The 16,268-nt window shown below is 47.6% G+C and overlaps 1 protein-coding gene across 1 annotated transcript in view; it reads left to right on the top strand.

Moving 5' to 3' along the window:
* LOC147596723 (microtubule-associated protein 1B-like) overlaps positions 1-16,268 on the top strand; it is a 73,813-nt gene that overhangs the window by 37,014 nt on the left and 20,531 nt on the right. Inside the window, exon 3 of the mRNA XM_086769510.1 lies at positions 9,704-9,786. Within this exon, the coding sequence (XP_086625636.1) occupies positions 9,704-9,786 (83 nt within the window). The remainder of the gene's footprint in view (positions 1-9,703; positions 9,787-16,268) is intronic.

Raw genomic sequence — 16,268 nt, 5'->3', positions numbered from 1 at the left:
TCTAAATCTACCCCCCTCTATTTTAAAACCATTACCCCTCGTCCTATCGCAACAGGCCCTACTAAACAGCCTTTCCCCATCTTTCTTGTAGGCCCCCTTGAGGTACTGGAAGACCGCTATCAGGTCTCCCCGGAGCCTCCTCTTCTCCAGGCTGAACAGCCCCAACTCTCTCAGCCTGTCCTCATAAGAGAGGTGCTCCAGCCCTTTTATCATCTTCGTGGCCCTCCTCTGGACCTTCTCCAACTGGTCCATGTCCTTCTTGTGTTTGGGGCTCCAGAACTGGACGCAGTACTCCAGGTGGGGTCTCACCAGGGCAGAGTAGAAGGGGAGAATCACCTCCCTCGACCTGCTGGCCACGCTCCTCTTGATGCAGCCCTGGATACGGTTGGCCTTCTGGGCCACAAGGGCGCATTGCCTGCTCATGTTAAGCTTCTCGTCCACCAGCACTCCCAAGTCCTTCTCCTCAGGGCTGCTCTCAATCCATTCTCTGCCCAGCCTGGATTTGTGCCTGGGATTGCCCTGACCCAGGTGCAGGACCTTGCACTTGGCCTGGTGGAACTTCATGAGGTTGGCACGGGCCCACCTCTCCAGCCTGTCAAGGTCCCTCTGGATGGCATCCCTCCCTTCCAGCGTGTCGACGGCACCACACAGCTTGGTGTCGTTGGCTAACTTGCTGAGGGTGCACTCTCTCCCACTGTCCATGTCACCAACAAAGATGTTGAACAGGGCCGGGCCCAGCACGGACCCCTGAGGGACGCCACTCGTGACCGGTCTCCACATGGACATTGAGCCGTTGACCACCACTCTCTGAGTGCGGCCATCCAGCCAGTTCCTCATCCACCGAGTGGTCCATCCATCAAAGCCATGTCTCTCCAGTTTAGAGAGAAGGATGTCATGCAGGACAGTGTCACATGCCTTGCACGAGTCCAGGTAGATGACATCAGTTGCTCGTCCCTTGTCCACCGATGCTGTCACCCTGTCATAGAAGGCCACCAAATTGGTCAGGCATGATTTGCCCTTGGTGAAGCCATGTTGACTCTCTACCAATCACCTCCTTGCTCTCCATGTGCCTTAGCATGGTTTCCAGGAGAATCTGCTCCATGACCTTGCCAGGCGCAGAGGTGAAGCTGACCGGCCTGTAGTTGCCCGGGTCCTCCTTGTTCCCCTTTTTAAAAATGGGGGTTATGTCACCCCTCTTCCACTCATCGGGGACCTCACCAGACTGCCACGACTCCTCAAATACGATAGCTAGCAGCTTGGCAACTTCATCCGCCAGTTCCCTCAGGACCCAGGGATGCATCTCATCAGGTCCTGTGGACTTGTGCACCTTTAAGTTCCTCAGATGATCCCGAACCTGCTCTTCTGCTACAGTGGGCGGTTCTTCATCCTCCCAGTCCCTGCTTGTGCCTTCCACAACTTGGGTGACGTGACAAGAGCTCTTGTCGGTGAAGACTGAGGCAAAAAAGTCATTAAGCACCTCAGCCTTCTCCATGTCCCGGGTAACCAGGTCACCCGTTTCCTTTTGGACAGGGCCCACATTCTCCCTGATCTTCCTCTTATCCCCGACGTACCTACAGAAGCTTTTCTTGTTCTGTATCAGCGTAGCAAAGTCTTTCACTTGTTTTGCCAAAATCCAGACATCTTCATTTCACTGGGGTTCACATTCCTGCCTCAACTGGAGATGCTGGAAATGCAATAATAAAAGAAGTTAGATGCATACAGAGATCTTCCTATAAATAAGAGAGATCCTTTGGCTGTTAATATGGAAAATCATGTTATGTTTTACTGATAAATGGCCTTTACCTTTCATATTTAATGCACGAGAGATAAAAAATAAGTGGTTTTAAAAATGCTATAGCTTGCAAAAGGAAAAAACTACAAAGGAGTGGTGCTTTCTTTCAAAGCACAGAGACATGCTTTGTATCACAGTAGTGACACAATGATTCACAGCAGCTACAGTTTCTGTGTCACGCTTCAGGATTAAAGTAATAGAAAATAAATGAAAATGTGAGGTTCCAAAATATTGGCCAGAGTTTTTATTTATTCATTTATGTACCAAAAAAATTGCTTTTCAGTGAATGCAGGAGGAGACTGGCGGGCATTTGGATGCACCTGAACAAAACACCAGGAACAAAATTACAGAGTAGTCTTTCTTCTCTCAGAAAAAAAAAACATTGCCGATGTCTTATTTTCCAGAGCCAATCACATCAGTGTGAGACTGGGCACTGCTTTCAAAAGACATTGCACTGATCTATACTAATTGATTAATCCCATGTCTTGAGCAGGCATTATTTAATTGTGCACACAGACAAAGTTTACTAGTAGTTGTGTCAGAAAATTCATGGAGGAGTCAATGTCTAGATTTGATCCTACTATTTACATTGCTTGTCAAATTCTTATTAATGAAATAAGAAACAGTGCAGAGTTTCCACTTTGTGATGCTATTCTAAGATTACATTGAGCTGCCAGAACTGGTTCAGCAAGGTTTAGGATAGAGGGCAGAGAAAACTCATCTGCCAGGATTTTAAAATGGGGTCCCAATGGCTCTGAAGTGACTTAGAAATTTCTGAAGAGTCGAATGATCCCTGTTCTTCAGAATGTAAGGGTTTCAGACAATCATAGAATCATAGAATGATAGCATCATTTAGGTTGGAAAAGACCCTTAAGATCATTGAGTCCAACTGTAAACCTAACACTGCCAAGTCCACCACTAAACCATGTCCCTATGCACCACGTCTTTTAAATACCTCCAGGGATGGTGACTCAATCACTGCCCTGGGCAGCCTGTTCCAATGCTTGACAACCCTCTCAGTGAATAAATTCTTACTAACATCCAATCTAAACCTCCCCTGCCACAACTTGAGGTCATTTCCTCTCATCCTATCACAAGTTACTTGGCAGAAGAGACCAACACCCGCCTCCCTACAGCCTCCTTTCAGGGAGTTGTACAGAGCAATGAGGTCTCCCCTCAGCCTCCTCTTCTCCAGACTAAACAACCCCAGTTCCCTCAGCCGCTCCTCACAGGACTTGTGCTCCAGACCCTTCACCAGCTTCGTTGCCCTTCTCCGGACGTGCTCCAGCAACTCAACGTCCTTCTTGTAGTGAGGGGCCCAAAACTGCACACAGTATTCCAGGTGCGGCCTCACCAGTGCTGAGTACAGGGGCACGATCGCTTCCCTACTCCTGCTGGCCACACTGTTCCTGATGCAAGCCAGGATGCTGTTGGCCCTCTTGGCCACCTGGGCACACTGCTGGCTCGTGTTCAGCCAGCTGTCTACCAGCACCCCCAGGTCCCTTTCCATGGGGCAGCTTTCCAGCCACTCTTCCCCAAGCCTGTAGCGTTGCATGGGGTTGTTGTGACCCAAGTGCAGGATCAGGCACTTGCCCTTGTTGAACCTCGTACAGTTCACCTCGGCCCATCGGTCCAGCCTCTCCAGATCCCTCTGCAGAACCTTCCTCCCCTCGAGCAGATCGACACTCCCGCCCAACTTGGTGTCATCTGCAAACTGACTGAGGGAGCACTCAATCCCCTCGTCCAGATCGTTGATAAAGATATTAAGCAGAACCAGCCCCAGCACTGAGCCCTGGGGAACACTGCTCGTGACTGACTGCCAACTGGATTTAACTCCATTCACCAGAACTCTCTGGGCTCGGCCATCCAGCCAGTTTTTACCCAGTGAAGAGTATGTCCGTCCAAGCCATGAGCAGCCAGCTTCTCCAGGAGAGTGCTGTGGGAAATGATGTCAAAGGCTTTCCTGAAGTCCAGGTAGATCACATCCACAGCCTTTCCCTTGTCCACTAAGCGGGTCACCTTGTCAGAGAAGGAGATCAGGTTGGTCAAGCAGGACCTGCCTTTCATGAACCCATGCTGGCTGGGCCTGATTCCCTGGGTGTTCTGTATGTGCCAGGTGATGGCACTCAAGATGAGCTGCTCCCTAAGCTTCCCCAGCACGGGGTCAGACTGCCAGGCCTGTAGTTCCCTGGATCCTCCTTCCGACCCTTCTTGTAGATGGGCGTCACATTTGCTAACCTCCAGTCAACTGGGACCTCCCCAGTTAGCCAGGGCTGCTCGTAAATGGTTGAAAGGGGCTTGGTGAGCACTTCTGCCAGCTCTCTCAGGACCCTTGAGTGGATCCCATCCAGCCCCATACACTTGTGTATGTCTAAGTGGTGTAGCTTGGGTGATGTGACAAGAGCCCTTATCGGTGAAGACTGAGGCAAAAAAGTCATTGATCACCTCAGCCTTCTCTATATCCCGGGTAACCAGGTCACCCGTTTTCTTCCGTAGGGGACCTGCATTCTCCTTGGACCTCCTTTTGTCCCCAACGTACATATAGAAGCCTTTCTTGTTGTTTTTGACATCCCTGGGCAGATTCAATTCCGTCAGGGCTTTAGCCTGCCTCACCTGATCCCTGGCCATTTGTACAATCTCTCTGTATTCCTCCCAGGCTACCTGTCCCCGCTTCCACCCTCTATAGGCTTCCGTCTTTACTTTCATTTGGTCCAGGCGCTCCTTGCTCATCCACGTGGGCTTCCTGCCATTTTTGCCCGACTTGCTCTTCATCGGGATGCAGCGCTGCTGAGCTTGGAGGAGGTGCTCCTTGAATATGGACCAACTTTCCCGGGCCCCTCTTCACTCCAGGGCTGCCTCCCATGGCACTTTGCCCATCAGATCCCTGAAGAGGCCAAAGTCTGCCCTCCTCCAGTCCAGGGCAGAGAGCTTGCTGTGTAGCTTCCTCCCTGCCCCAAGGGTCTTGCACTCCACCGTCTCATGGTCACTGCAGCCAAGTTGAGCCCTTGAGTTTCACATCCCCCACCAGCCCCTCCCTGTTGGTGAAAAACAAGGTCCAGCATGGCACCCCTCCTCATTGGCTCTTCTATCACCTGCAGGAGGAAGTTGTCATCCACACATTCCAGGAACCTACTGGACTGCCTGTGCCCTGCCGTGTTGTCTCTCCAACAGACGTCGGGGTGGTTCAAGTCCCCCATGAGGACCAGTGCTTGTGACCATGCACTCCAGCTGGTTGCTGCCATAGAGAGCGACACCCCCTCCTCATCTCCCCTGCCTGTCCTTCCTAAAGAGCCTATATCCCTCCATCCCAACACACCAGTCACAGGAGTCGTCCCACCACGTCTCTGTGATGCCAACAAGGTCGTAGCCCTGCACGTGTGCACGCATCTCTAGCTCTTAACTCTATCCCAGCCAAAATGAGCACAGCAACTGTCACATGGTGTTTACTTCTTCTCTCTGTTGGACTGATTCTGAATCAAGCAGCTGCCAAGACTCTTTATTCATATCTGTTTTTTTTATTTTAAGCTTTACTTAATAAAATCAAGGATGAACAGATACTTAGATTTCTTCCAAACAGGATAAATATTATTTCCAGAAGTCTTTAGATAGGATTTTGACCTACTTTCCAGAAACTAGAAGTGGGTAAAATCTAGCTACCCAACCGCTTCTGTGCAACCTGGAAGTTTCTTCCTTTCTTCCTCTGACATGTCATAAAAATATTCTGTCCAATGTGTAGATACATGCTTTAAAAATCTGGTAGAGTTAATTTAAAGCAATCCCAGATCTTCTACGCAAGTCTCATATTCTCACACTTCATCTAGTTTAATAAGTTGCAATCTCTTGCCAGTTTGTGAAATGCTGTTGCTGCTTTCTGCTCCCACACTGTTATACTTCATTTCTGTTTGATAAAACTCTTCCTGTGGGAGACTTTCCTCCATTCCAGCTGAGCATCTGAGTATCAACCTGAGCAGTAAGCCTGTGTTGCTCTTACAAAAATTGTCAATGGATTTATTAAATGAGGGATTTTTTTTTTTAATTTCTCAAGCAGTTGACATAGGACCATGTTACTGATACCAGTAAATAGAGCCTCTTCTGAAGTTTTACATGGGATAGGAGCCTTTATAGTGAATCACACTCTACCAGTGTTGGGTCCTCACCCTGTAAAATAAGCAGTAATACTTGTTGATGGCAAGGAGTCAAAGAGGGAGACAGTCACACATGCAGCTCTAAACAGGCATGTGTACATGGTGCAGACCACTACACTTGCCTCTGGAAATCAGTCTCAAGTTGCATGAAACCATGCAACCACTGGAGCTGGGTATCTGGCCCATGGGAGCATAGGATGCAACTCCACAGGTCAAATCCCTCCCAGCCACACAGATACATGACTTGGAGCAGCTTCAGTAAAGTTCAAAGTCAATACTTTGAGTCAGGTGGGCATTATGCATTTTTGTCCAACTCTGCATGTGAATAATTGCATTTCTTTTTTATGTTTAATGTGTTAACACCTAATCATATATGAGGCTTAGTCTGCCCTGAAGCAAAGTGTGCATTCTGTGTCACTAACTATTAAGTGAGAAATTTCTGTGGCAACTGAGGCGTGATAATTTCTTTTGGTCCCTTCCCAATGCTAAAGACTAGATTCAATAAACTCTGCCTAATGTCTTCATTTGAGGGAAACCTGCAGAATAACTAAAATATCAGATCACAGGGCATCTTCTGAAGGAGTCTGTGGTAACAGAGCTACCTGGATGTTTTATTGAATGTAGTCTTATATATGCATTCCTCTTAGGCAAGGAAGCAGAGTTGTTAAATTGAACTACAAAGGGTAATGCCAGATGTGAATGTGGCAGAGAGAGATTTGCCCTCCTCCCCTTTCATAATATACAGTTTATCTCCTTCTTCCAAGTAAGCGCAGCAAAAATATGCGTTAACAATACTAGGTTTCTTCAAATAAATTAGGTTATTATCCAGAAGTCTCTAGGCATTTTCATGCACAAGAGAGTAAACTACAACCCTGTCTCTCATTCTACCCAAGAACATTCTTTTTTTCCTTCTCCTTCACTTTCTATTATTTGATTAAAAGCTCTTACGCTTCTTGGTGCTCGCTGTCTGGAGGAGGGCCTGCCAGTATGTTATAGTTTAGCCCCGCTCAGGACCAAGCTACAGTCTCCTGCTCACTCCCCCCACCCTCCAGTGGGACAGGAAGGAGAATCAGGAAATAAAAGAAGGCAAAACTCACAGGTTAAGATTAAAAAAAAAAAATGTTTAAGAGATCAACAGAAGAAAACAAAACAGAGATGGAAAGCAAACAAACCAACCCAACAACAGAAAATACTGAAGCAGGTAATTTACAGTACAGTAGCTCACAGCACACCCTGATGCCCAGCTCCCTCCCAAGTAGCAGGAGCCTCCCCTCAGCACCCTCCCCACTTATACCCTGAGCATGATGGCCCATGGGATGGAACAGCCCTTGGGCCAATTTGGGGAAACTCTCCCAGCTAATTAGGAAACTGTCCCAGCTGTGTCCCTCAGCCACAGGGGCCACCAGCTCCAGCTCCTCTCCCAGCTCAGGTGAACATTAACTCTGTCCTAGCCAGAACCAGGACATAGGGGAAGGGTCTGGGGCAGCAGTGAGCCTGCCCTGAGACCAAGGCAGGGTGGAAAAGGCTGGCTACCCACCCTCCCAGACTATCTCCACACCACTCTTGTGTTTTCAGGAATGCAGAGCTCTTTTCACCATTGCTGTTCTTGTTCTCATCACTTTACAGGGGAATTTTTCTATGTTGGCAAATAAGTGGCTTCTTCTGTGTCCCTTGTATTTCCTTTTAAGTGTAATTAATTATTTTAATTGTTTAATATTACAGTTTGCTTGGAAGGGATAGCTCTTCTGGTTTTTGGACTAATTGCCAGTCTGGATTTCTGAATGACAATACAGCTGCTAATTAATCTCACTGCAGTTCTTACAGAAAGAGATGCTGATAAGAACTTGCTAATTACCATAGAAAAAAAAAATCAAGAGTCCTGTTGTTTTTTTTTTCTGGCATCCACTCCCAGTCAGATCACTATTAAATACAGAGAACAGACTAACTACTAAGTATGAAAGCCAATGGACTGTGAGGCTGCTCCAAAATTGCCCAGACGTTATTCATTCAGGAGCTATCTGTATTTTGTACATCTGTAAACTCTTGTTGCCTAACATTGCATGCTACAGTTTTTGTAAGCAGGAGGAAGATAGAATCATAGAATCATAGAATGGTTAGGGTTGGAAGGGACCTTCAAAGGTCATCTAGTCCAACCCCCCTGCAAGGAGCAGGGACATCTCCAACCAGATCAGGTTGCTCAGGGCCCTGTCCGGCCTGGCCTTGAATGTTTCCAGGGATGGGGCATCCACCACCTCTCTGGGCAACCTGGGCCAGTGTTCTACCACCCTCAGTGTAAAATATTTTTTCCTGATGTCTACTCTGAATCTACCTCCCTCTATTTTGAAACCATTACCCCTAGTCCTGTCACAACAGGCCCTACTGAAGAGTCTCTTCCCCGTCTTTCCTGTAGGCTCCCTTGAGGTACTGGAAGACTGCTATCAGGTCTCCCTGGAGTCTCCTCTTCTCCAGGCTGAACAGCCCCAACTCTCTCAGCCAGTCCTCACAGGAGAGGTGCTCCAGCCCTCTGATCATCTTCACGGCCTCCTCTGGACCTTCTCCAACTGGTCCATGTCCTCCTGATGTTGGGGGCTCCAGAGCAGGACGCAGTACTCCAGGTGGGGTCTCACCAGAGCGGAGTAGAGGGGCAAAATCTCCTCCCTCGACCTGCTGGCCGCGCTCCTCTTGATGCAGCCCAGGATGCGGTTGGCCGCCTGGGCCGCAAGGGCGCATTGCCAGCTCATGTTGAGCTTCTCATCTACCAGCACTCCCCAGTCCTTCTCCTCAGGGCTGCTGTCAACCCATTTTCCGCCCAGCCTGTATTTGTGCCTGGGATTGCCCCGACCCACGTGCAGGACCTTACACTTGGCCTGCTTGAACTTCATGAGGTTTGCAAGATGAAGCAGGGCAGCATGGCAAGTGTTTGACCATCCCAATAGGGAATTTCTCACAGTGTCCCAGTGTTAATCAATATTAGTAGAAGGCTGAATGGGGAGTTTTGGCAGGGTGGGTCACAGCTTTCACCTGGTTTGTTTGGTGCAACTGTGGACCTGTGGTTTGCGTAGGGTGCTGCCTGGCTTGAGAGCACTCCCACAGTGTGTGACAGGGAGCACATGTATGCTATGCAGGACGGTGCTGGTGGTGGTGGGGAGTGGGGACATCCCTGGGCTCCTTTGCTTGTCTCACAAATTGTACTTGTTAGCCATGCTGGGCAGCACCAGCATATGGCCCAAGTATTCACTTTGCTTCTTGCAGGGGAAATTTGCAGCCCATGCTGACTTTCTTCCTGCTGCAGCTAAGCCACCAATAGTTCCTGGAAAAGATAATTTAAAACCACCTAGGCATGTTACAGGACTGTGTAACCTCAGCTGTATCTGTGGTGTAGATATGCCCATGAAAATCCAGGGCCAGATGCTCAGCTGGTGACAGTTACTCCAGTCCCTGATCCACACCAGCTCAGTAAGACCAAGGTGAGTAACAGGGACTCCTCCTGCCAGGGGGAAGGGACAGGTCCCAGTGCTGTTGCCAGTTTATTTTCATTACCTTGAATTTTCTGGACTGGTGTTTCTAACCCATAGGACCATATGCCATGGATATTTCTGAAGATGTGAGTCAGCATGGTAGTTGCTGTGACTGGTGTGTGCTGCCCTGGGTAACCAGAGGGCTGTCACACAGTGGAACATATAACTAACTCAGGGAAAGAACTGGTTTAAACCATGCTGGTTGAATTTAATGTCTTGTCCTTTTTTTTTCCTCTCTGTGCTTGCAGGTCAGAAGATTCTTCACCACAGAAGTGATGTCTTAGAAACTGTAGTCCTCATCAATCCTTCAGATGAAGCAGTTAGTACTGAGGTAAGTCAATCGGAAATACTTCACTGGATGTGTCATAAAAGCTCCATTAAGTGGGCAGGCGGAGAGCAGCTCCTAACTGTGGACAAAAGGGCATGTTAGGAGCAAATAACATCAAAAACATTAGCCATCCCTTGATTTTCTTCCTGGTTTCCCAGACTCCTGATAAAGCATCAAAGGCATAGGACAGAAACACACCACTTATCCCAGTGCTCATTTCCTCATAACAAACCAAATTCCCTTCTTGATGAAATGAAGGCAGCTGTGGTGACACTGCATGTGCTTTTCTTCTGCTCCTTCATTGTTTGGTAGCTCTGGATGCCTATTGTACATATGAAAAAGTGCTTGAAAAAAAAAAAGAATCATAGAACCATAGAATAGTTTGGGTGGGAAGGGAGCATTAAAGGCCATCCAGTCCAATCCCCCTGCAAGGAGCAGGGACATCTCCAACCAGATCAGGTTGCTCAGAGCCCCGTCCAGCCTGGCCTTGAATGTTTCCAGGGATGGGGCATCCACCACCTCTCTGGGCAACCTGGGCCAGCATTCCACCACCCTCAGTGTAAAATATTTTTTCCTGATGTCTACTCTGAATCTACCTCCCTGCATTTTGAAACCATTACCCCTAGTCCTGTCACAACAGGCCCTACTGAAGAGTCTCTTACCCGTCTTTCCTGTAGGCCCCCTTTAGGTACTGGAAGACCGCTCTAAGGTCTCCCCGGAGCCTCCTCTTCTCCAGGCTGAACAGCCCCAACTCTCTCAGCCTGTCCTCACAGGAGAGGTGCTCCAGTCCTCTGATTGTCTTCATGGCCTCCTCTGGACTCACTCCAACAGGTCCACATCCTTCTTATGTTGAGGGCTCCAGAGATGGATGCAGTACTCCAGGTGGGGTCTCACCAGAGCAGAGTAGAGGGGCAGAATCCCCTCCCTCGACCTGCTGGCCATGCTGCTGGTGATGCAGCCCAGGATGAGGCTGGCTTTCTGGGCTGCAAGCGTGCATTGCTGGCTCATGTTGAGCTTCTCGTCCACAGCACACCCAAGTCCTTCTCAAATCAGGTGCCCTGAGATAAATTTAGGTCTTCAAGAAGAATTATCATCTATGTGGTGGTGACTCTAGGTTGATCTATGTGATCTCTCCTTCAAAAAGCACATGACATGATCAATGGACTCTGGAGAGTGCCCCAGAAGAGGACTGTCAATTCCTCTTGAACTCGCTACAGTAGTCAGAGAACTGAGCATGTAGCTCAAAGAAAAAAGTTGACAAATTTAGCTAGTGAGACTGAAGGTTGTAAAAAAATAGGGATAATTACATTGCTATCCAGTGCTGGGAAGCACTGACATAGTACAAGTTCTTTTGGGAAATGAAGTGACTCTGCTTGTAGTACTTTGTGAAAAATCTATTTTTTTTACCAACCTTAAGTGATATTAAACACAAACAGGAGAAAATATGCAAAAATAAATGAAGTTTCCAAAGTTTTAAAAGCTTTTAAAAGTAAGTAACCTTAGTTAATGGCAGCTCCTTCTGCTGGTTTTGTTTAGTGGGGTGAGGCTACGGTGGCAGCTTCTGCAAGAAGTCCCCTTTGTCCAGTGGACTCGGCCAGGCCTAGGGCAGACCTGCTGCTGGCCAGGGCTGAGCCAATTGGTGATGGAATGTTCACTGATAACGCCTCTGTGATAACGTATTTAAGAAGGGGAAAAATAACAAAAAAAAAAGGGAGAAGATGTGAAGAGGCTGAAGTGGGGCAGAGAGGGGAAGGTGCAGGACCTGTGGGCCTTGCAGCCCTCATCCTCTGGCCTCCCACCGGGCGGCCAACTGGGCCCGACTTGACCCAGCCCAGCTGCAAGAAGTGGAGAGGAGATGTGAAGAGAACCTGAGAGGCGTCTGCCTGAGCTGGTTGTGAAGAATTACTTGTGAGAGGAACGGCTGCAGACACCAAGGGCAGTGAAGAAGGAGAGGGAGGAGTAATGCTGCTCCTGCCCGAGATCCCCCTGCAGCCCGTGGTGCAGCCCATGGTGAAGCCGGCTGTCCCCCTGCAGCCCATGGAGGCCCACAGAGGAGCAGAGATTCACCTGCAGCCTGTGGAGGACCCCACGCTGGAGCAGGCAGATGCCTGAAGGAGGCTGTGGCCCATGGAGGTCCCGCTGGGGCAGCTGTTCTGGAGGGACTGCACCCTGTGGAAGAGATGACCCATGCCAGAGCAGTTTCACGAAGGACTGCAGCCCATGGGAGGGACCCCACTCTGGAGTGGGGGAGGAATGTGAGGAGTTCTTCCCTGGAGGAGGAAGGAGCGGCATAGAGCGACGTGTGATGTAGTGACCATAACCCCCATTCCCTCTTCCCCCCCCGTGCCGCTCGGAGAGGGGGAAGGAGGTAGAGATAATGTTAAGCCCGGGAAGAGGGAGGGATGGGGGTAAGTTATCTTGTTCTCTTTCTCATTATCCTGCGTTGTTTTTTTTAATCATAATAAACAAATAGTTTTCCCCAGGTCGAGTCTGTTTTGCCCGTAACGGTAACTTAAGGATCTCTCCCTGTCCTTATCTCAAACCTCGAGCCTTTTCTTTATATTATCTCTCCCTGTTCCCTCGGAGGGTGGGGGGATGAGAGAGAGACTGCATAGCTTGTTCCCGAGCAGGGCTGAACTGTGACACTCATGCACTAAAAACTTATGTGTGAAAATCTCTTACATTGCGTTAGAGCTACTTGGTAAGGAACAAGGATGTCAGCTGGGTAGCAGCTCTTAGGGTTGTCTTTAATACACTCAGACTTTCAGAGTAAAAAGCTATAAAGGATGAGGGAGGGGAAGAGCTGGAGGAACTGACAAAAGTAGAGAAATGCTGCTTCTCTCAATGTTGCTTGTCATTCCTTTGATGGATGACCACATCGAAGAACATGGTCTGAGGCTGATTAATGCCTTCTGACTCCTGACTTTACTCCTTTGGCTCTGGAAGATGTTTGGCTAGGTTACTGTTAATTTCCTCTCGCTAGACTGGGAGAGAGAATCTTTTTTTTGCTTTCATCTTGCCAGACTGGTCATGGTCAGAAGTTACAAACTGAAATTTACCTTGGCTGACTCAGTGAGACTCTCACTGGACAAAAGCTAGAACAAGATTATGAGAAAGAGGAAAAATAATTTAATCAGAGGTTGGAATAGACATACTTTGTCCATTATGGCAAATAGAAAACTTAGTTCTACATATCAAGAGATTTCCAGGTTGCATCTGGGGAGGCAGTGATATACCATGGAGCTCTGACTTTCACAAGAAGAGGAAATTGAATCTATCAGTTCAGGGAAAACAAAGGCAAAATATATTAAAACAAATTCCTGCTAATCTGACGGGTAATAGGCGTACTGGTGGTAGTCTGAGCATAGTTCTGCCCAAAGCTCCTATTGTGTTCTGTCAGCTGCCAAATACCTCCCAAAAGAGAGAAGCCCAAAGAGAGAGAGACCACAGTTGTCCAAAGAAAACAAGTTTCTGAAAACCCCATGAGCAGTTACTTCCTTCTTAATGTTGCAAATATTATGATAAAAGTTAAAAACTTGATTATGAAATAAAGCGAGCCAGGTCTGATCAAAAGTAAATTGTAGAATGTAGGAGTGTTAAGAATCAATTGTAGTCACGGGAATTGTAACCACAGAGGTTTAAGTTTTGTTTAAAATCAGTTAACCACGGAGATTTTGATAAAGATTAATTGACTTGTAGCATTGTGTTTTAGGAAACTAAGGAAACTGTTATGGACACCAGGTTGCTGCTAGGAAACCCTCTACCCTTCCCATCTCGATCTGGGTATCGAGGATTCCAATCAGTAGAGCTTAACCAATGATTGCTTTAATATAAGAATAATATGATTTTTGGTAATTAAATATCAATATGGGGTAATTCTTGCTAACTGTAGAACTGTAGTCATATAGGTTAAATTTTATATGAAATCTCTTTGTCCTTAGAGGGAATGGGAATCTTAGAGCTGTTACAACATCTCGTTTGTTAGAAGTCAACCTAGCATGTTTGGGGTAATTAAGAAGAGTGGCAGAACAATGGTGAGCCCCAAACACCACCTGCAGAAAATAGGCCCTGAGCCATCACTTTGGAGCCGGAAAAATCAAGGACAACGTGACCTTGTTCTCAAGACCATAGATGGAGATTTTAAGGAGGGATTTGACCAGCAAATTCGAGGAGGGGGCGCTCTGACGACCCCCAAGACCACCAGAAGACCCTCGACTCAAAAGACTGAGCATGCGCAAGTGGGTGGGGGAATATTATAATGACTTCTAGGAAAGTTAATGTTTATGTATAATATTTCTCGGAAATCTAGTGAATATGTATAACAGGTGTGTATTTAACCTGCGCTGTTGGATCGAACAGGTGCGCACGCTAGGTGGAGCGATGCCCCGTGCGCCCAGCGCTGCAATAAAGGAGTGCCTGCTTCTTAACTTCTCGTTGCTGTTAAGGAGCTTTATTCCGGATTTTGGTAACGTTAAGAAGATCTCACTCCATTGCTCTAACACTCCTGAGTTTGTATCATAAGTCTTGGAAACTGCTGATCTGCTTATGCTCCTGTCTCAGTTTACACTCAGTCTTTAACTCTGTTTTGACTGAGTCTAAGTTTTGCTGTTCAATTTCTTCAAAAAATTTGAGACTTCAGTCAAAAGTAAAACTGAACAGAATCATCACCTTGCAATATTTCTGTAGTGATCTTGAAATCTACAACATTCTGGTAGCCCCTCAGAAAGCCTTCGTTATAATCAGACACAGAATTTCTGTGTCTCAAAGTTCTTTCATGTGTATCATACATTATGCTCCGTAATCTGCAAGCATTTATTTACTTTTTTTTTCCTGCCATAATTTTCTATCTCTGCAGAACCTATTTCACAGTCAATTAATAAAATAGATTGAAGGGGAATTATGTGGCAGTTGCATATCAGTGATTCACAAGATTTTTTTGGCACTGTCCTGCATGACATCCTTGTCTCTAAACTGGAGAGACATGGGTTTGATGGACGGACCACTCGGTGGATAAGGAATTGACTGAGTGGCCACACTCAAAGAGTGGTGGTCAACGGCTCAATGTCCAGGTGGAGACCGGTGACAAGTGGCGTTCCTCAGGGGTTGGTATTGGGCCCGGCCCTGTTCAACATCTTTGTTGGTGACATGGACAGTGGGAGAGAGTGCATCCTCAGCAAGTTCTTCGACGACACCAAGCTATGTGGTGCTGTCGACACGCTGGAAGAGAGGGATGCCACCCAGAGGGACCTTGACAGGCTGGAGAGGTGGGCCCGTGCCAACCTCATGAAATTTAACCAGGCCAAGTGCAAGGTCCTGCACGTGGGTCGGGGCAATCCCAGGCACAAGTACAGGCTGGGCAGAGAATGGGTTGACAGCAGCCCTGCTGAGATGGGCTTGGGAGTGCTGGTGGACGAGAAGCTCGACATGAGCCAGCAATGCGTGCTCGCAGCCCAGAAGGCCAACCGCATCCTGGGCTGCATCAAGAGGAGCGCGGCCAGCAGGTCGAGGGAGGGGATTCTGCCCCTCTGCTCTGCTCTGGTGAGACCCCACCTGCAGCGCTGCATCCAGTTCTGGAGCCCCCAACATCAGGAGGACATGGACCAGTTGGAGAGGGTCCAGAGGAGGGCCATGAAGATGGTAAGAGGGCTGGAGCAGCTCTCCTGTGAGGACAGGCTGAGAGAGCTGGGGCTGTTCAGCCTGGAGAAGAGAAGGCTCCGGGGAGACCTTATAGCGGCCTTCCAGTACCTCAAGGGGACTTATGAAAAAGATGATGACAAACTTTTAGCAGGGCCTTTTTTGATAGGACAAGCAGTAATGGTTTTAAACTAAAAGAGGGTAGATTCAGACTAGATAGAACAAAGAAATTTTTTACAATGAAGGTGGTGAAACACTGGCACGGGTTGCCCAGAGAGGTGGTGGATGCCCCATCCCTGGAAACATTCAAGGCCAAGTTGGACAGGGCCCTGAGCAACCTGATCTGGTTGGAGATGTCCCTGCTCCTTGCAGGGGGGTTGGACTGGATGGCCTTTAAAGGTCCCTTTGAACCCAAAATATTCAATGATTCTGTGATTCTAAGCCAGGAAATAATTTTGCTGTTGGAAAACCCGGTGGGTTTATACATAAGTTGGCAGACTCCCGAGAACTACTGCTAGCAATGAAAGAAAACATAGAAGAGGAAGTCAGTTCTTTTATGGTTTTAATACAACTGAACCAGACAAGATTTCAGCCACACATCAGCCAGCCAGCTACACTTGTCTATATTTTTGTATTAAATAAAAATGAATACACTTGATCCAGCAAGGATATTGCTGAATTTATAACCATTTAGTGCAATTAGTGACATACCAGCATTAGTTCTGCATTTAATTAAAGGAACTTTCTCCTGCTCAGAGTCAAGGCCACTTATTTAATAAAATATCAATGAAGATGTGGTAGAGTTGGGATCTTCTTTCATATAGATACTCTTCAGTGACTCTTTTCTACTT

This window comes from Chlamydotis macqueenii, chromosome W, assembly GCF_036417535.1.
Source record: "Chlamydotis macqueenii isolate bChlMac1 chromosome W, bChlMac1.mat, whole genome shotgun sequence".
NCBI classification, from domain to species: Eukaryota; Metazoa; Chordata; class Aves; order Otidiformes; family Otididae; genus Chlamydotis; species Chlamydotis macqueenii.
Note: the sequence above shows the minus strand (reverse complement) of the source record. Positions and strands in the feature narration are given on the sequence as shown.